This window comes from Cavia porcellus, unplaced genomic scaffold, assembly GCF_034190915.1.
Source record: "Cavia porcellus strain 051 isolate PalLab524CR breed Dunkin Hartley unplaced genomic scaffold, mCavPor4.1 scaffold_1, whole genome shotgun sequence".
NCBI classification, from domain to species: domain Eukaryota; kingdom Metazoa; phylum Chordata; class Mammalia; order Rodentia; family Caviidae; genus Cavia; species Cavia porcellus.
In genome coordinates this window covers 148087330-148108162 of record NW_026947484.1, presented here as the reverse complement: position 1 = coordinate 148108162, position 20833 = coordinate 148087330, and the positions used below count along the sequence as shown (strand labels likewise).

General features: G+C 36.9%; 1 protein-coding gene across 4 annotated transcripts in view; it reads right to left on the bottom strand.

Moving 5' to 3' along the window:
- Nucleotides 1-20833, bottom strand: part of Ttll7 (tubulin tyrosine ligase like 7) — a 130533-nt gene that overhangs the window by 52370 nt on the left and 57330 nt on the right. For all 4 annotated transcript variants that reach the window (XR_010050264.1, XM_063257669.1, XM_063257684.1 and 1 more), the window contains 6 exons: nt 20564-20728; nt 15484-15642; nt 11742-11836; nt 3261-3408; nt 2999-3072; nt 1809-1944 (listed from right to left, as the gene is read on the bottom strand). Coding sequence is in view for 3 of the 4 variants with exons in the window: in XM_063257669.1 (XP_063113739.1) it covers nt 1809-1944; nt 2999-3072; nt 3261-3408; nt 11742-11836; nt 15484-15642; nt 20564-20728 (777 nt within the window). In the remaining variant the exon portion in view is untranslated. The remainder of the gene's footprint in view (nt 1-1808; nt 1945-2998; nt 3073-3260; nt 3409-11741; nt 11837-15483; nt 15643-20563; nt 20729-20833) is intronic.

Below are 20833 nucleotides of genomic sequence, written 5' to 3'. Positions count from 1 at the left end.
GTTTTAGAATTTCACTCTAATTCTCCAGACTACCATTTCATTAATGATTTCTATACCAATCATCATAAAATAATATTAAAACTCCAGATGAAAGATTGCCTACAGGAAATGCAGCCTATGGTGGTAAGTAACTGTCATAATCAAAAAGATAGATAAAGGAAGTTTTGTTTCTTACACATATTAACTGTATTACAGATTTTATACATAACCCAATGCAATTCCTCTTTATTCAATGAGGCCAGATAAGCCAGGGGATCCAGCCCTTGAGCCTGCATTATACACGCTTGGCAAAGGAGCTTCATTTAGAAGCAAACTAATTATAGTATTTGGTTAATGAATCCCATTCAATGAAATAGTTTTTAAAATTTTATACTAAAACAGTATTTTTACAGCTATATGAAAGGTTTTCATTCTCTAGCCATAATAATATAAATGCCTTAGGAACTTTCTCTTACGTTTTTCTGGAGTCACTATGAAGTCAAATAGAAAAATACTAAAAGCATAAACACTAGTGGATGTTGAAGAAGCCTGGGTAGTAGTTATATTGAAAAAGGTATAATTAATTGCTTCATTGTTCTATTTATTCAACTTATACAAATATTAAAACTATATATTTATGATTTATACTTCAATGTCCCCTTTAAAATTTTTTTAAGAAAACTAGATATCTTACTGTACTCTTAATGAAATATTATTCTTTATTCAAATCTGAGGAAGTTAGCCATTAAAATACCAGAAGATTCCTGCAATAGATTTGATTAAAGATGAATCCTACAATGTATTCCATAGATAATAGCAAGAATAGCTAAAAATAATCCCAAAAGTTCTGCTTCTGTTTATAAGAATGATCACAATAGAAAATATTATACTTTCTAAGAGCTATAAAAGCCAGATAAACTAAAAAGTTACATTTTGAAAAATCAAAGCACTATTAAAAAGCAGTCTGAAGGAATTAAGTTCCAGACAAGGATAAGTTCTTCCTAAGAGGATAGAGGTGAGTAGCACTTCCTGGTCTGGGGTCTTTTGTCTAGTCTGGACAAATATGGATTGAAAACAAATCTACCATAGGAACAGAAATTCTGCTGGTATGAAGAGAATCATCTTGAAATGCTCAATTTCAAAAATCATGAGATTCCACCAGGTGCTCCAGCTGTGTCTTCTGATGTAACAGACAGGTGAGTGAAGGCACACTGGGGTTCTAGCCCCAGATGCATGCAAGAAACTGATTTCAGATAAATGAAATTACATTGTTTACAGCAGGCATGATCAACAAAAGAATGGTTCCTAGTCAAGACTACAGAATAATGAGCAAATAAACAATGTGGTTTGTTACGTCACAATAGATAACTGATAGACCTTTCATTAGGATAAATGAGGAGGAGGCGCACAAGAGAGAGAAAGGGGGGGAGGAGAGAATGAGTGAATATGTATATGTGTTTTAATGACTCTCATATGCCAGGTTTATGTAGTATCAAGAAAAATACTTCAAAATGTTAGTTATAATCCAAAGAAGGAGAGTATCACAAGCCACTATGTTAATTCAATGACTTTCTTCACCCAGTTGCATATATGTCTATGTGATAAATATATTATAATGTAATTATGACACCAAAATCTTCTACTCAAAAATTTGTTGTTAAAAATCTTAATTATGTGATCTGTTATGAACAGTTGCCAAACTTATTAAATGAAAAGACTGAAGCATATCACAAAGTAAAAATATGTGTGTAGGTGTAAGGGTGACTACTGTTAGGGACATATGGTTTGGGTTCCTTCCTTTTCCTCTATGAGAGTATTCATTTTCTCACCTTCATCCTTTTCAAAGGATTGTTCAGCTCTCTCTGGAATGAAGCTGCTCTGCCTGAAAGAAAGGTCTGAAAGGCAACAGCCAGCAAGTTTTCATACTTTTCAAGTAGTGTTTTATCTTCAGGAGGATAAATCCGTCTATAATAAAATCAGACAGACCAATTTGTTAAAAAGAAAAAGAAGCGATTACAGCTCATTTGATAGGGCAGTGGCTTCAATAACCATTTCTCCTTTCTCTGTGATAATTCTTTTACTAGGATCTAGAAATAAAGATAAACAACTATGCAAAATTCAAAAATTTTCATATGTTACCTATACAAACTAAAGTCTAGAGAGGTACCATTAAAGAATGCAGTTCCAGAAGGTACATTATAAGAATTTAGTTGACAGAAAGAGGTGGGAAAAAACGACAACTGGACAAATTGGTATAGTAAAGATTCTCCTGGAGAGAGCTTAGTTAATAGGGGACAATGCAGAAGTTATGATTCACTGTAGTTACTGAAGTACACAACAATATAGTACTGTGCACATCTATTTTGGGGTGACACAATGAGAAAGGGGTAGAGGTAGGGAAAGAGGGAAACACCACTACTATGGAGGTGTTAAGACCAGAAAAGAACATCTTGCCAGGACAAGGAACTCTATGCCCACCCACCTCATGGTTCCCTCAGTCTTGCTGAGGGAAAGTCAAAGCTTGGGAGGAAGACAATGTTTCCTAGAACACAAGGAACTTACAACATCCTCCTTTGATCCTGTCAAGAGTGATAATGTCTAGAGTTCCAGGTCAATACAGTTCACACCCCTGTCTAATGTCTCTACACCTGGCTCCTTCAAATATTTTCTTATTTTGCCAGGTTCCTAAGCATTTTGGACAAATGCAAAGCACAGCAACTATTAAAAATTGGCAAAAACAATACCAAAAGACCCTAAATTTTACTTTCTTAAAATACCATGTACTGATCAAATATAATCACAGAAGAGCATCTGGTTATAAAGACTTTCAACAGTCACCGCAAGGCTGGCTAGCAGGAGGGCTCAAGTCAAAACCATTTACCTATGACCTTTTCTATCTTGAAAAACACAAAGCGAACATTCTCAGAACAAGCACAATTCTTAAAAAAAGGCTAAAAAAGCATGGTGATCTGACTGACCTTCACTCCCTCAACCTACAGAAAAAGGGCAGCATAGTTACCTGTAATTCCCCATATGTCGATTTTCATGTTCCTCTCGTGAAATCTGCTTTCGTACTTGAGCGAGTCTCTCTTTCTAGAAACGAGGAAATTTTACAAACAAAACCCAATAAATGAGTCATCTATACAAATTTTAGATACTCTGTTAAAACGCTCACACTAATAAGAGGATATAGCTCAATGAAAAAGTGCTTTCCTAGCATGCACAAAGCCCCCACTTTGAATTCCTAGAGCCACAAAACAAACAAAATCAAATGCTCATACCAACTCTTCCTTCCTCCTCTCCAACTGGTGTCTCTGTTGTTCCCAGTCTGAGGAACCTGGTAAGAGCCTTTTTATTGAATTTTGACCATAAAGCCTCCTTTGAGCTTCCGCTTTTTGCTTGGCCAAGTTTCTCCTCTTATCACTGGTCCTAAAATATGAAATGCAAGGTTATGTTCTAAAATGTCAAGATTATTAAGCTTACATATACTTGCATATATTAATCCATCTAATTATCCATCAAATATGGGGCTGTATGTGAGAAGTCGAAGTTCTAAAGATAACACGATAAAATGGAAACACTATATACCTTGAAGAGTCAGAGTGACCTACTTTCATATTCTATCCAAGCAACTTACAAGGTCTACAGTCTTACATTGGTCAATTAGCTGCCATGTCTGTCTGCTTATCTATGAAATGTTAACAATAACAACACTTCCCTCCTAAGTTTCTATGAAGATTAATTTGTGTAAACATTAAAAAAATCCTCTTCTCCTTCGGCCAATTCCAGTTATAATAAGCATCCTCATTTATCCTGACAGGTCTTCAGTGCAGTTTCAGTTATCACTAAAATTTCAGTCTAACAGTCATCTTTTGTTTGCAAAAAAGTCTGTACAGCTCTTCTCATTTTCACTTAATCATAAACATCTGATGATAACTCTCAGGGTGTACAGAGGCAGTTCCGTTGTGGGGTCACTATGCTCTATGCCCCTTTGCTCTCTCTTCTCTCTTGTATCTGAGATCTCTTCTCCACAACTCCTCTAACTTGCGCACTCACATATCACCCTTTTCAAACCTATCAGAAACAGGATATGAGCCAAGATAAAAAGCAAACAGTGCATTCTGCCCTTCTTCTTAGGCAGAAAAAAAAAAAAAAAAACTGAGCTCTTATCCTTGAGCTTGTATTTCCATGCTTTCTATTGTCATTAGTTTGGCAGGGCCCAATATGCATGCAAAGCAAAGAGAAGCTGATGGAAGGCTATGTGACCGCTTCTATTACATATAGAAGCAAAAGTCTTGTTGAGTTTATACATGGTCCCATTCATCAGAAGACTGCACGGACAATAGGAAGCTAAGACTAGACAGAAAAGTGTTTTTCTGCCACAAATATGTGCCACCTTCACAACTCCAACTATTAGGAGTGTGCTAGGGAACTAACTCATTCTCTTTTATGACAACATTTTATGCCTCTCTTTTATGCCTCTTCAGTGGCAGAGATTCAACAGGTAACCAGAGTAAAAGGAAAAATTTGAGAAAATGAACACATCCAAAAAAATCAGAAGTCACTCAGTGTAGCTAAAGTTATAGGTAAAGTAAGAAACTGCTAATCTTAGGGCTATTGGGATACTGAGCTTCAAATTTAACTTCAGGCCACAAAAAGGAGCATGAATTTTAAAGAGAAAAGGGCATAATTATATTTGCATATGTCAAAGATTATGCCTCTGGCAGTATGTGCAATTGAAAGTAACTTAGAAAATGAGGAAATAATAGATGAGAAAATAGGGAAGTTAGAATGAGATGCCATTTCATTAGCAAATATGAAATATAGGACCTGGACCAGGGAAGCAACCATGAGATGGGAAAAAAAATATAATTATAGAATATTTTGGAAGAAGAACAAATATGCTTTGGTGAAAAATTAAAATATGAAAAAAGGATGAACTTGTGATGATACCAAGACTTCTGATTTAGTGACTGGATGATTGCACCATTTTCCCAAAGATGAATATAATTTGCCTCTGAGTTTCCACAGTTAACAAGAAAGAATGCCATGGATTAGGTAACTTTTAATGATTTACATTTTCAGATTCATTTCATCCAGCATAGTCATTTTTACATAATGTTTAGTTTAAAGGCAGGAGAGAAAAGGAAAGATCAAAAAGCACTGAAAATGAGAATAGAAAGGAACAACAACCAAATAATAACAGAAAAATGAAATAAACGCAAGAGAACAAAAAAAAGAGGTCAAACAAATAACCTGAAATGCTTTGGTCAGATCCAGGTGCACATTCACAGCAAACAAAACACAACTGACATATCAACAATTAATGCACAAATGAGTAACAAAAATAAGCATGCCTAGAAGTTTCCTTAGCTACATTATGAGATGAAGAAAAGCCAAACACACTGAGACTTCTTTTCATGATAGGACCTTTTATTATAAAAAAATTAAGCAACAGTTATGACCAAGATAATGATATTTTACCTAAAATATTCCCTTCATGGGATATAACCGCGGATATGTTCCAGAGTGTAGGATGGAAAACCATATAACTGAGCTTTTGTTGGATCATTGAACGGAACTGTCTCCAATTTCACTGTATGAATGTTCACTTTGTATGCTTTAATTTGGTGATATGGACAACTGTTTCTGGGAAGATAATGTGTAGCCTGTTAACTGGTGACTTCGTACTGTATATATTCTTCTAGAAATACTGTATTATTTGTACCCTTTTACTGCATTGTTTTTTTATGTCCTTTCTTTTTTCTCTCTCTCTCTTTAAATAAAAAAAAATATTCCCTTCATATACTTACCTTCAGAAATATTGTCACTGCAAAAACTATGTCTGCATTTCAATAGATGAAAGCATCAATTAACATAATGACTTCTGCTATTTACTTCCACACTAGAACAAAAGTGTACCGAAGACCAAAAGATCCCATTTACTCAAGTGTTTTAATCAATATCTTCTACACCACTGTGTTCATATATTGACCTGAGCAGCTCTGTTTAGTACTTTGTGACTCTCCAGTGCTCGCTACTCTGTAATTTTATCTGAGGGACATCTGCAGCTACTTGCCTCATATGTTCTATGTTCCAGTAATAAAGCACTGGAAGGTCTATGCACACATTTGCCTTCTGATTATTTTTCTTACAAAAATTATCTTGAATGAAATATCCTCTCCTACCCTTGCCTTTCAAAAAACTTTCATTTGGTCCTTGGTATATGCTGTTCTAGATATAGTTAGAGGAATAAAAAGACACAGACATTACCCTCAAGGATCTGACGGCTAAATGAGTTGACACGGAAATAAATACTTAGAGCACAAAAAGTGACATTTACAATGTCATGTAAATAATACTAATAGAACAAAGAAGTAGGTCACACTGCTTTATAAAACTGCTTTATAAAATCAAGCTTCAGCTACATTTTAAAAATAAGTTGCTATAAATGGTGTCAATACATATGTTACAGTTTGGGCACAGTGTGTCTCCTACAGGTTCATGTGTTGGAAATTTGGTTCCCCATTTGAAAATGCTGCTAAGTGACGAGGTCTTTTTCGCCCCCTGTGGAAATTTTAGCTGTCAAAATTTCCTTCATATTCATTCTTCTGAACAAGACCTTCTAAAATCTCCTGCTCATTCTACTTCAACTGATGTCATCAGTTTTAGGCACAAAGGTTTTAGTTTTCTCTCAAAATCAAGTTTTAACTAGTTGAAGTTACTGATGGAGCAAGTAGATTTTAACAAACAGGTCTGACCTCCTGTTAGTACAAATTAATATCCTTAAAGTTAGGCATTTTTGGTTTTAAAATTGATTCCCATCATAAACAGTAAAACACTATGCAGCTTTAAATTCAACACTGCCTGGCCTTTGCCTGGATCCACGAACCTGCGGGGAAAGGAGCTGAGCTCCTTGGTAACTGCACGGGGCCACACTGACACTTCACATCACCACAGTGTCATTTCTGCTTGCAGAAAAACCAAGCAGCTTTACAGTGAGCCACACTGAAGGCTGTTATAAGTGACAGGGTCTTTAAGAGGCAGAATCAATAAGAGTGATTAGGTCAAGGGGCACAACGCACATGAATGGATTAATATCGCACTCCAGAGACTGGGTTAGTTATCCCAAGAATGGATTAGGTCTCACAGGAGTAAGCTGGGTCTTATGGGGCTGAATTAGACGTATGAAAGTCGCCTCTCCTCATCTCCCTGCCCCATGTGTACTCTCCCACATGCACCTCTATCTTTCTCCTCTTTCACCTTGAACTGATACAGCATGAAGCCCTCACAAGAAGCTAAGTAGACCTAGCACCAGGCTCTTCAATATCTGGAACTGCTAAATTCTTTTACCATTCAGTCTTTGGCATTTTTCATTACCTTCAGAAAATACATAAAGACAGCATATAATTGAACATTGTTCATCTCTACAAAAGGAAGGAACTTCTGACAGAAGATACATGGATGAACTTGAAGATAATACACTAAATCAAACAAGCCAGAAACAAAGGGACAAATCATGATGATTCCACTGCCATCAGAACCTTCCTATAGGTACTCAAAACTCATAAAAGTTATTATGTTGGAAGACAGAGACTGGGAGATGGGAGGAGTGGAGAGGCAGGGTTCTATGGGTTTAGAAATTGAATTTTTCCAGTTATAAAGAGTTCACAAGATGGATAGTGGTGATGGCTGCATAATATGCATGCAGTCAGTGCCACTCAATTTCACACTTATAAGTGGTAGTAGTGGTAAATTTCATGGTAAATGTAATTTATCACAACTAAAAATAATAATTTTTAAATTCACTAGAAGGTCAAAGGTGAATGAATACTTAAATGAGATTAAATGCAAAGATACATAAATGAGAAACAGCACCACAAAAGCATTTTTATAAAAAAAAATCAATCTGAAGGTAGATAAAAAGAACAAGAAGTGACTAGGTTAGATAAAGATGCAAGGACCAGTGTCAAATATAATGAAAAAAGTGCACTGTATGTAATATAAAGGAGTTTACACTTCATGTAATAGTGTAGAAACTACCTAATCAGGATACCAGTGTTTATAAATGTTGTTTCAAATGCTGGCATACCTAAGGGCTCTGTCCCTGCCTCTCTTTCCTTCTCAAAATACACACAACAAATCTGTGATCTTGACCATTAAATTCAACTGCAAGTCAACATGGATGTCAATCAGATAGGCATCACTAGCTCCTGAGGCTCTATACACAAATTCTCCATAAAACAGTTCTGCCTGTGTGTCTCAAAGCATCTCAAAATTAGCATGCTAAAAACTGAATTCTCTCTTGCTTTCTACCTTCCTTCATCATTGCTCTCAACCAGAAAGTTTTTATAATCTTTATCTGATGGAATGTCATTTCATCAAACAACTCACTCAAGCCGAAAGCCTAGGAATCATAGGAGGCTTGAAATTTCTAGGACTTACTACAGTAGCATGGACCCTCAACTCTCAATAAATAGTAGTTTGCAAAGCAACATAGAGGAAACTGCAAAGCAGGGCCTAGGTTAACAAAGAGAAAATCAATAAAACAACTGAGGAGACAGGAGATACAGAACGTCAAGAGACAAATGCATTAAGCGACAATCAGAATTGACAGAATTCATTTTTTAATAAAAAAGAAAAAGTTCAGAATAATGTCCAGGTTAGTACCCTGGACTTTGATGTGGACAGTTTTGCCCTTAACTAACAAAGAAAATAAGAAGGAAAAATAGATTTGGCTGATTATCACTGCCTTTAATAGTTAAGATACGTAAGGAAAGGAAACTGCATTTTTTAATCTTTAGCTTCCAAAACAGTATTGGTTCTTTTAAAAGGTCCAATAACAAGTTAGATTTAGCCTTTGTGGCTTTCAGATATGTGATTATCATTAAAAAAAAAAGAGAGAGAGAGATGAATTCAGAAAGAGGAATATGTTTGAAGGAAAGAATAATTCAACCCTGACTGTATTAAACTTAAGTGTCATCTGAGCATGCATCCCTTCGTTTATTTGCTCACTTGTTGCTCACTCACTACTGCTTTCCGAGCACCCACCAGACCAGCAGATGTGGTCAGCTGTTAGCTGCCCACGCAGAAGCAGAGCCTCAGAGCAGGTCAGAGCTGGCAAGAGGCTCCCTGGTCTATACTCACTCTGTGCATGTGCAGATGAGGACTCCAGGTTCAGACTCACAAATGATGCCACAAAGTGAATGAAACTGATAAGCAAGAGAAGAGAACTGGGACAGGACACAGTGGAAAAAATGACCAAGGGAGAACTAAGAGAAGCCATATAAGGAAACAGAAGAACACCCAAAGCTTAGTGAACTGAGACATGTCAAGAGACTAGCAAGTGTAAATCTTCAAGGTCAGAGTAGCATTAAATGCTGAAAACCGTTAGTTCCAAAAACAGGACAAAAAATTTCATCTGACTAACAAGCATGTCAGGCCCAGACATTCACACAGCCATAAATATCTTCTCTAGATTTTAATGACTGTAAAGGAATATATATGAAGGAAATCAGTCTTCAAATAACAAACACAGCACACCTATACTTTTCTTTAAATACAGAGAGAACCATTACTTGGTTTATATATAGACATTTTTGCACTCTGTCTCTGAAGATGTTTCAAAAAATTATCTGAATCTGAACTCAAATTATATCCTCAAAAAATATACTAACAGAATAATCTAAAAAATAACAGTTCTTAGCCATGCATGGTAGCTCATGCCTATAATCCCAGTACTTCGGAGGCTGAGGCAGGAGGATAGTTGCAAGTTCAAGACCAACCTGGGCTACAAAGTGAGCTCAAGGCCAGCCTGAACTGCACAGCGAGACCCTGCCTCAAAAAGACAGAAAAAGACAGACAGACAGACAGACAGACAGAGACAGAGAGACAGAGAGAGAGAGAAGAAGGAAAAGACAGACAGTTCTTGTATCAAAAAAATTCATAGTTTTCCTTCCTTCATTAAATTCTTAGGTTTGTTTTCACTTTGAAACCTGTAATCTTTTGATAAATTCCATTAAAAATGCAAGAGAAGAAAGATAACCAAAAGAGAGAGAATTCCAATAGTCTGATTATAATGAACATTCACAGAGGATTTCTAGATTCACAGAGTAACTGTCCAACATCACAATAATCTATAGGAATATCAATCCCATAGTATTTTCTATAGGCAAGAATGTCCCTAACTTTCTGTGTAGGTTGCTGTACTGTGCTCAGCACAGACCCAGGCACACAGAAACTCAAATGCAGCGCACATGGCCACAAAGCCCTCAATCTGGAGTACAGAAAAAGGCAGTCTGCGAAGTAAGCCCCATCTGCACATGCCCTCAGTGTATCGGCTTCCGTAGTGTAGTGGTTATCACGTTCACCTCACATGCCCTCAGTGTTACACATTCTGCTAAGTCCACTGTGCAACACAGAGAAAGACATGGAAGATGAGCCCAGCTTCCCTTTGTCAGGTCTAGAAACTTCTCACTGCTTAAGCTGTGTATACTTCAACTTTAAAATCTCCACAGATATTACTCAATTGTTGCCTTCAGTGGTGAAGCCAAAAGACATGCCCCCCCCAAAAAAAAGAGAGAGAGAGAGACAGAGAGAGAGAGAGAGAGAGACAGAGAGAGAGAGAGAGAGAGAGAGAGAGAGAGAGAGAGAGAGATGGACTAAGCACAGGCTTAGAAATAATAGTAAACTTTCATGCCAAAATATTGCATAGCTTAAATAAAATACTTAACATATTTGTACACAAAACAAGAAAAAATACCCCACTCTACATCTCCTTCCCATTCTACATCTTATTCATGTCCTTTTGTTGACTTACAGCATTTATTTTAGGCTAACTGAAATACAAATGGAACTTAAGATACGTAGATCTTTCATCAGGCAAAAAAGAAGACATATGAAACAGGTTCCTATGTTCATCTCTTTTTTAAAATGATGTTTTCCCCCACACAGCTACTTCTCAATCAGATAAATGCTTGAGAATATCTTTAAGAACTGTTTGTAAGCATCCTATAACCCTATCAGAGTTTCTGAGTGATAATTAGAATAAATGGAAATCACAAAGTCTCTGAATCTAACTGGCACCGAAGGTGCTGTAACCTGACACCCTCGCTTTGTTTGAACACTTAAAATGACAGCTCACTAATCATGAAAAGTTCATTTACATGTCTAATAATTTTCTTTAGTAATGTGCCAAAAGTTTTCCCCATATAACAGTATTTCAAATGATTAAAATCCATGAGCATGTACAATGCAACCAGCCTACTACTGTATCAACTAGGTGTTTTCGCAAATTGTACTTCACTCTCTGTCTGTGATAAAGTTCACCTCAGGGTGAACAACTGCATCTCTATTCTGATTAGTGGGAAGATTTATAAACAGAAAAGCAGGAAATCCATGTTTGAAATTTCTTTTTATTTCCTGAGTGACCTCTCTGTGCTTAAATTTTCTTATAAAATAAGCAAGATAAGCTACAGGATCTTCCATGATACTGCCCATTTCAACCTCCTATGCCACAGTACATAATTATACCTCCAATAGAATCTAACCACTTTATTGTAGGCAAAGAGTATTATATAAGTGGCAGGAAAAAAACAGTGTGCAAAGAAGAAAGATTTTTTTTTTAACCTATCTAGGTTTAAAGCATAGAATTAAAAAATCAAATCTAAAGCCACAAAAAGGTTAAAGCCAATTCCATGTGTAAATGATTTATCAATGTCCAATGCTGAAAAAATATTCAGCAGACAGAGGACATACTTTACCTGATGTTTAAGAGTTTCAGTGCATTCAACAGTACTCCCCGTTTTACATCATAGTCTATTTTCTGATCAGTGCCAAAGCTAGGGGCTCGATTGATCTGAAATTTACAAAGAGACAATGAGAGTAGGCAAGTGTTAGAAGGTCAATAACTGTTCACGGCATTGTTTTTAATCTAATGTGCTCTCCAGTCCTCACAAGGACTCGACAGGGAGTCACACAGCTTCATGAGCCATGTGGCCAGTCACCACTGTCACATCTCTGCTGCCGTCACCATTCCCTGCTGCTCTCAGATGAAGACCTGCAAGAGGGCATCTTCTGGCATTCTCTTCAACCCACTATTCTATACCCTGGAAATTTTAAGATTAGCAAAGTTAAAAGTGACTTACCTTCACGAAAAATTGGAAGAAGAATTAACGAGCTGATGTTTGTTTTTTTTTAAGAAGGGATATTATTGATGTGAAAATTTACTGGCATAACAGGTGTTTAAGAAAATTACTTAATTAAATCAGTTAGGACACTGCTAAGCTCAAAACTACATGTTAACATTAAACTGAAAAGGCCATCGAGGAATACTGTGCCTCTTATTATAAATATGGCACAGGTTCACTGCAGAAAAACTGTAAGTAGAAGGAAAACTAACAACAAAAGACCACTCGTTAGTGTACTGTTAACCTTTCATAAACAGTACTCATTTTCTGTGCATATTAAAGCTTCAATTTACTCTCTAAATAGATGTCTTAATATGATAATCACACTTTATTTTATATGCCAAGCTTCTCTCTTAACAATGTATTATGAAAATCATCACGCCACCATTTTTATGGAGTCACAGTAATCCTTTCATACAGCTATGTCATCCTGCATTTTAATGTCTTTATGACTTAGCAGGTGATGAACATATTCCTGATTTTGTGAAATGGTCTCAAAGAGAAAGAAATCACTGGAAAACTACAAAAACAACCACATCTTGGTCAGTTTGAGGAACAAACTGAATGTGTTATTCTCAGTGCTAAGCATTTACACCCTCCCAAATGCAAAAAAAAAAAAGGGGGGGGGTAAGTAATATATTCTATATGAAAAAAGCGTCATCCACATCTACTTAAATTTCTGGAGTTTGTAAAACAATGATACTTCTGCTGCTGAATATAAAAAGACTGAAAATAAACCCAACATTTAGAACTGATGATTAAGCAATTCACTGCAATGTTATCTACTTTATAGAATTCTTCAGGTAGTTCATTCAAGTTGCAGCTGGGAATTCTGCCAAGTATATCCTTCGTCTAGGCATGAAACCACTCCATATGTCCTTCTTCTTACCTCACATAGATTATTCCCTTTAGTGTAACATAAAGAATTCTATGAAGAAATATACCTACATATGACAAACTAAACGTGGACAGACTGTAAGACTTGGTTAAGTTTAGTGAGAAAAATCAAGAAATAAAACAAGAGCCACAAGGGCTGACAAGAAACTGAAAACTAGAAAGGGTTCTATCCAGTGAAATGCTCCTCAGCAAGGCCAGTGGTCTCTTTGGTCCTCCCTTCCTACCACGATTCTAAACCAACAACACCCAGCAGGTGTTAGAACTTTAAAGTGCAATCAGCTTTCAGAGAGGAAAATACATTAATAAACACTCTTACTAATGGCCCAAAACAAGGCCCAGGGTGACTGTCATTCCCTCTAACCTGTAGCACTTACCCAACCTACCAGCCCCCCAGCCTCTATGCTACCTTCTTTGGCCTTAAAATCTCTGTCCAAATGATTCTTCTGTAAACATTAAAAAAAAAAACACAAGACACACAAATCACTGCTTGTGCTATTTTCTTGTTTCCCTATGAATACTTCCAACTATTACCACATACTAGGATCACAGCACATATTCTGTCCAATTCTAGTATCCCTGTCTCTTAGCACAACAACTTCGAACTTAAATCTTTGTTTAACTTATGGGCACTTAAAACACTGGCATAATTGACAGTTTTCCACTCTTAAAAAAAATGGCTTTCTATGATTGAAACTCTCTTCAGTTTTGCATCTAGCAATCAACAGCTGAAATTACTCTAGTCAGCTAAAACTTGGTTACTTTCTCAGAAGTACCTTCTGCTTTATTCCACTTGGTGGCGCCCAAAGGCTTTTAACAGTATACTGTATCAGAACCACTACAATTTCAGCAGAGAGGCGAGCAAAGATCTACAAAGGTTAACTATTTTAAAATGCTTTATGGCCATTATACACAGTTTTTGATGATGTAGAGTTTTTAACGCTCTGATTTATCGGGAAATAATGAAGACGGGGGATAAAAAATGAAGAAGCATGGTTATTCTAAGCCTTTTAAAAATATACGGAATTCAGTCAACTGTGGTTTAGTAAATTAATGAAAAACTCCAGTGAGGAAAACGTCTTTCTTTAAAAGTTAACAAAAAATACTTATAGTCATTATTCTCTTTAATTCTTTCAGTTTTTCCTTCTATAAATACCTTCACAACGTCTCCACTCATCAAGAATTCAAAAAATAGGTAGCAGATGCAAAAAAAGCATAGTTAAGCAAAACAAGAAAGCGTTTCTGTATACAAAGTACTAAACCTAAAGAAGAAAATCTCAGACCTTAGGAAGATGAATGGTCCAGGCAATGGAAGAAGCAAAGGTTTAACAAAGTACTCAGGTCAGGACCAAGGCCGGGAGAAATGTGAACAGCCAGCAGAGAACCATTATTAGATTAGAAATATAATACACATCATTTGCTCACAGTAAATGAACACACTCTCTCCCCCTTTTCCACTCCCTCACCCTCTCTCAATCCCTTTCCATTAAATGAGAAAGCATTTATTCCTTAATGTTGTAACTTTCGACTTTTTAAACACTTACATAAAAGAGAAAATCAATGCAAAATGGAAGATAGTGTGGATTACATCTTCCATTGTAATACTGTCCTTAAAATATAATTCAGTAAACATTAAGTATGTGCTACTTTCCTGATGGTTGCCTAAACATCTTAGTAACCCCAAGAAAGAAGCAGGATCCAAGATCAGAGAACCTAGAGGGAACTGCTGATGGGGCGCGCTGGACAACATGACCCATAAAGTCCCTCATGGGTAATTAAATAATACTAGCAGGGAACACAAAAATCTTCAACAGAAATTGTCTTTATATTCTCACACTTTTTCATTTTTTAAATGTTACTGGGTAACGTTTTATAATTACAGAAAAATAATAACTGATCTTACTAGTGCTGGACAGCAAACCCAAAGGTATACACAGCTGACCAGCTGGGCGGAAGGGGAAGCCCAGGCATGTAAGGAGAAGGTGTGTCAGCTGCGGGGCTGAGTTCTGAATGATGAACAGTGAACTAAGTGGAACGGCTCAGCTTCCTACTGGAAGCACAGGACGCTAAAAGCAGGCACCCACGCTGAGAAGAGGAGAAGTCTAGAGCTCCTCAGGTAGAAGACTCCATAAGGTTGAGAAAACAGAGTGAGAGGTTAGCTCAGTAACAGCACATTCACCCTTATATTCAAAAATCGTACATCTAAAACTCACTTAAGTATGCTAAGCAGTATCAAAACATATATTGATTCATTCCGAGATGCTCTAGCCCTTCATTTCCATTCTCTTCTTCCCACAGACTCCATTCGGGCCTCGTCCAAATCAGCTAAGGAGAATGACTATTCCACATACAGGTTTAAAGCACATTTGTTTCAAACATAAGAACCGTGATAACCTCGCTTTCTTTTTAAAGAACACCTTACCTCCAGAAGCCATGGCTTTAGTTTTCTATCCAACAAAATGTCAAATCCCAAAACTTCGAAACAAACACTTTCACTTCCTGGGGGTTGACCAGGTCTGCACATTCGATAGGCATGTAGGACATGAGGTTCTGCTACAATGAGAGTCTTTACCACCAGTTCCTACAAAGGTTGTGACAAAGGAGGTGAAACGCCTTATTTCTTTATTTCATTTACATTTGAACAAGCATGACCTGAGCCTCCTAACTCGCCTTCTGGCTGGAGTTGGGGCTCTCTGCCCTCTAGCCCTGCCTTGCTGTGAGTTTATTTCATCTCTTCCCCTCCCCTCACACCTGGTTTTCTTTGGATCTTTCAGCTCAGTGACACTTTCTCTGAGGTCCTTTGCACTCACTATTCTTTTCTCCTGGAACATCCCTTCCCCTACATCTGGCCCTGAGATTTTTCGTGACATCTCCACTGAGCCCATTTGAAAATTAACTACCAACCATTCTGTACAGCATCACACAGTATGTAACCAGTTTTTTCTTTTTATCAGAGCACAGTTCTTTTCTGTTGTATTTAATAACAGCCCCATCCCTAGAGCCTGTGACAGTGCTTCACTTAGACGCTTAAAAATATCTGTGAATAAATAAGTAAAGGTTAACAACTTATAACTCTTTCTACCTACTAAATGTATAAGAGTAGAACTGTGTGCTCATCCTGTACAAAAAAAGGACAGGGATGACAGGCGAGAGAACTTCTGAGGAGAGTACATTGTTCTGCAAACACCACACTGGAACCTCTGCTTGGACAAAGGCTGAAAGGATTAGAAAGGATCGACAAGCAGGTAATTTCTTACTGTTATGTTTTTTTGTTTTGTTTTGTTTTGTTTTGTTTTGTTTTGTAGTTCTGTATTGCATGTACCCTTACGCCGCTTTGGTTTGTTTTGTGTTTTTCTCTTTTTCCTCTTAAATTAAAAAAAAAAAAAAAAAGAGTTTAGTTTCTTGGTACAGTGGTGATTTTGTAGTTCATAAGGTTTATCTGAGAAAATGGTACTTCCAGTTAAATAACTTACTATCAACACTTTCTTTTCTCAAATACTGAACTTTGAAATGTTAATATGAAAGTTGGAAGAGGTTACCCAAACACAGTGAAACAGTGCAGAGGCCACACTGAGTCCTGACTCTGGAACCTCCTAAGCAAGTCACTGCTGTTTCATTTTGTTTTTATTAGCACATGCTTGCAGCACAGCATGATGACGTCCCTAGCGGAGCCTCGACGCATACACGGTAAATCTTAGTTCTTTTTCCACCTCCTTCCCTAGCCTTCTCTCCCCTTTCTGCCGTCTCTCAGCCTTCTTCCCTTTTGAAAAAGATCTCTCTGTTGTTAAAATATTTTCTGTGAAGAAACACATACTATTACTAGGATGATTATTACTAAATTTTTTAAAAAGTTGTTTTACTGAAGTTTGAGAACAAGCAACAACTCATGAAAAATTAAGCAATCTCATTGATTTTCACTTAAAATACAGTATGTTAGTTTTCTAACTTCTTCCTTACAAGTATAGGCCACAGAGAAAAGCAATCAAGAACCTGACTCTCAGGTCAGACTTTGGCTTTGTTATTTGACACACGGGCAGCCTCAAATTAGGTTGCTTAAACTTTAAAACTCATTTTTCCTAAATGTAAACTGCAAAAGGTTGGCAAAAGGACAAAATGAGATTCCATTTTGTAGAACATTTAGCGTAATGCCTATAACAGAGTGAGATTTCACTACATGCGACTTACTTAACTGTTACTCTTAAACTATCATTTTTCTAGTATTCCACCTTGTAAGTTAGGCCAGACACAAATATTAAACTACCTGGGGAAAGCAGTGTTTGTCACCTAGGAAAGAAAAGATAGCCACTAACCCTACTGCCACCCAGACCCACAGTTCAGTTCATACTGGGGATAAATACCAGACATGCCACAAAACGTTGTGAAAAACAAAATGGGAAGTTTTAAGATACCTAATTCTATAAAATGAGAGATAAAAGCTAAATCTATGGGATGACTTTGAAATGACTTAAGAGTGGAACAAAATTAAAACTCTGTCCAATAAAATTATGTGTGGAACAATACAGACTGGACAGTGTAATAGTGATATTACTTAATAAGCCTTGAATTACAAATTTGGGTTCTTGCTACACAGAAAACAACACACTTTTAGACAGTAAGGGCAAAACTACAAATAGATGTGAAAGTCAGGGCTATGTAACCAAATACAAATTCTGCTCCTGCTTTTGAACATTTCCAACATAGTGTCCTTCCGAAATACGATTTATACAGGGTCTCAAGTATATAAATAGCATTCACTAGGAATGGCTTTATGAGTCATTCTACTCACTTTTATTTGACTGACTTTCTGTGAATTTCTTTACTCATTCTTGATGAACACAAAGCACACAACCCTGCTCTGCACAGGGTGGTTAATCAAGATAATACACAGATAGATGGATAAGACAGGTAGACTAGATAGCTATTTTTTAGAGGAATTACCCAAAAAAAGTAACTTAGAAAGGTTTTTAACCCATGTAGTTTGTAAATTAAAGCACTAAAAATGTGTTAGGTAATTGCTTTCACTATCTTCTCTTGTAATTCTCTTTTCATTTTATTCTACTTAATTCACTTTAAAAAGATAATCAACAAAAAGTACACCAATTCTTAATACAGTAAACTTTCAGATAATTACATACGTGTAGAAAAGTTGATAAAATAATTGCAATAGAGTATTTGGAAAAGTTGATTATTTCACTGGTCATTTATGGATTGTTAATATAAGCAAGAATGGTGCAAAGCACACTTACTTATAACTAGAACTTGAAATGTGTCATTACCTCACAGGCCCACGTTGACCATTTTTAGGTTACATCTAAAAATTAAGCTTTAGGCTATAACAGAAATGTTAATTTTCCTACCTGTGTATTATTGTTAGTCCAGCTTATTATACACCTCCTCCTAAACCCCAGTAAAGGGAGCAGCACTGAGCCAATGTCTTGGAGGGTAATGGAGCTAATTTTTCTCTCCAGGTGAGTCTCTCTACACATTCCTCCCTAAGGCAGCCCAATGGGTTCCATGTGTTTACAAAGAATCAAACACCCATGGAAGATACTATAACAGGAAAAAAAAGACTGCCACAGGGTATGTAAAACTTTATTGGTACTACTAAACTAATCTAAGAACTAATTTATTGAATCATCTAGGTATCATTAGGTATAAGGTTCCACAAATAAGTTATTATCCAAAAATAACAAATTTCACCACATGGATGCTTCTAGGATACTAAACTATCATTTTTAGAACAATCATTGGAATTAGCCTTGATGAATTAAATAAATGCTCATTTGTGTAAAGAAATTTCTAATTTACATCTATTGAGTCTCTCAGGAAAACACAATGGAAGACTAATAAATTGGTAGGAATCTGGCCAAGTCCAGATGACAGACCTTTACAGTTTTGAAATTCAATACAAAGTTATTAAAATGTTGTTAACCACGGGACAAAATGGGTCACACTGAGCAAGGTAACCGACAGGCTGGCCCTGACCAGAGGCTACCTCACTGGGACTTCATATCAGTTGGCAGAACTCCTTACCTTCTTCTCTCTAGATCACTGCACCCTTTACTTCTCTGACAACCATGCACCTGTTTGCATTTACAGCCTGTGCTATGGAAAGGCAGAGTGATCAACCAATAGAACAATCAGAGAATAAACAGAATGCCGATTTTTCGGATCCTCTTGATGACCAAAAACCAAGTCCGACCAGCTCTGAATTTTCATGGCCATCTTTCAAAGTTTATTTTAACTGTATCTTAGGTGTCCCTAAAAGAAAGCTAAATTGAACTGTATGGCCCTAATCATATTAGACATTTTCAATAGACATACTTGCCTAACTTTAAATCTTCTTTTAGCACTTCTGCTAGGACGACAGAGGATCTACTTCACCAAAGTTATCTTTCCTTCTAATTTCACTCTCATCTCCCTTTGGAATTTCATCCTTGTCATGGCTTTATTAACTGCATGCCAAATACACAGTCTTGTGTATCTGTTTGATCATTTTCCTGAGGCAGCATTTCAAGTTCAACACAGTTACAGTGGAATTCATCAACACAGCCTTATGGACTTTAAACACAGCAACTCAAGCATCAGCCTCTTCAGGAAGATCCTTCTAGCCGTATCGCTGAAGCTACTACATGTGGCCTTCCTCTGCATCCCACAGAGCCCAATGCATGTCACTGCATTTTATCAACAATTTGTGCGCATGTTTTCCAACTAGACCAAGTTTTTTGAGGATTGGAGCTGTGTCTGTTAGACCTTTAATTTAACAACCAAGACAGGCTCCCACTTTGTGTTAAATAAATGAAAAAGAAATAAGCAAACAAAACATTTTTTAACTTCAAAATCAAGTTCTGCATCATAAAATAAATTCCCTCCTACCCTATTTCAGATAATGTCACACTCACTCTTCCTACCATTCTTCCTTGAAATTTCAGAAGTGCCCTGAAGTTCTCCACCCTGGACATTCAGTATTTGTATTTACCACAGTGTCACCTAGTTTACTGTAGCCCAATTCAGACCATTCTTTTCACTTCTGCCACTTGCAAGAGTCTCCTGCAAAACCTACTCTTGGTTTGTGGCCTTAATGTATACTACATCCATTCTCAAATTTATCTCATACTTCTCTCTTCCATTAAAAAAACTGGATGGATTTGCATTATTTACCAGGTTGTTCCTTACTTTGCAGGCCTAAAATCTTGTCTCCACACACAACTCTTTGCAGAAGGTCCTCACAAATCCCCCACATGGTGTACGTGACCACATACACCATCTACAAGTGTTCTCACCCTCCCTTTACCTAGGCTTCTATCTCCCCCTAAAATGTCTCTCTCCCTAGCAGCAAAACTCCTTTTTGTCAAGACTGATTACAAGGACTGCTTCCTTCCTGAAAATGTTCTTTATCCTGCCCAAGCCAATGGATTGTGTTCTTTATTCAGAATACTTGATGGCATTTTACACTGACATTAAGAAAAGACAGTTACAATCATGGAATGGGATAACCTTACTGAAATATCACTCCAAAACTTGGCGACATCATGGTGGTTTTCTTGTAAAAATTCAGTGAACCATTTAATGGAACGTTTGCTGCCTTTGTCTTCAGTTTCATCTCGCTCAAAACGCTCATTATGCTTGTTCACAGAGTAGTTGGTCAGATGCATGTATAACTGGGTCTGTAACGAGCAAGAACCAAGGCCGTTACCGCCTATGAGATTCCACAGCTCTCTGGTTCACAGAAAAGAAGGCATCCAAAGACTAACAAGTTTAAAGTTGAAATG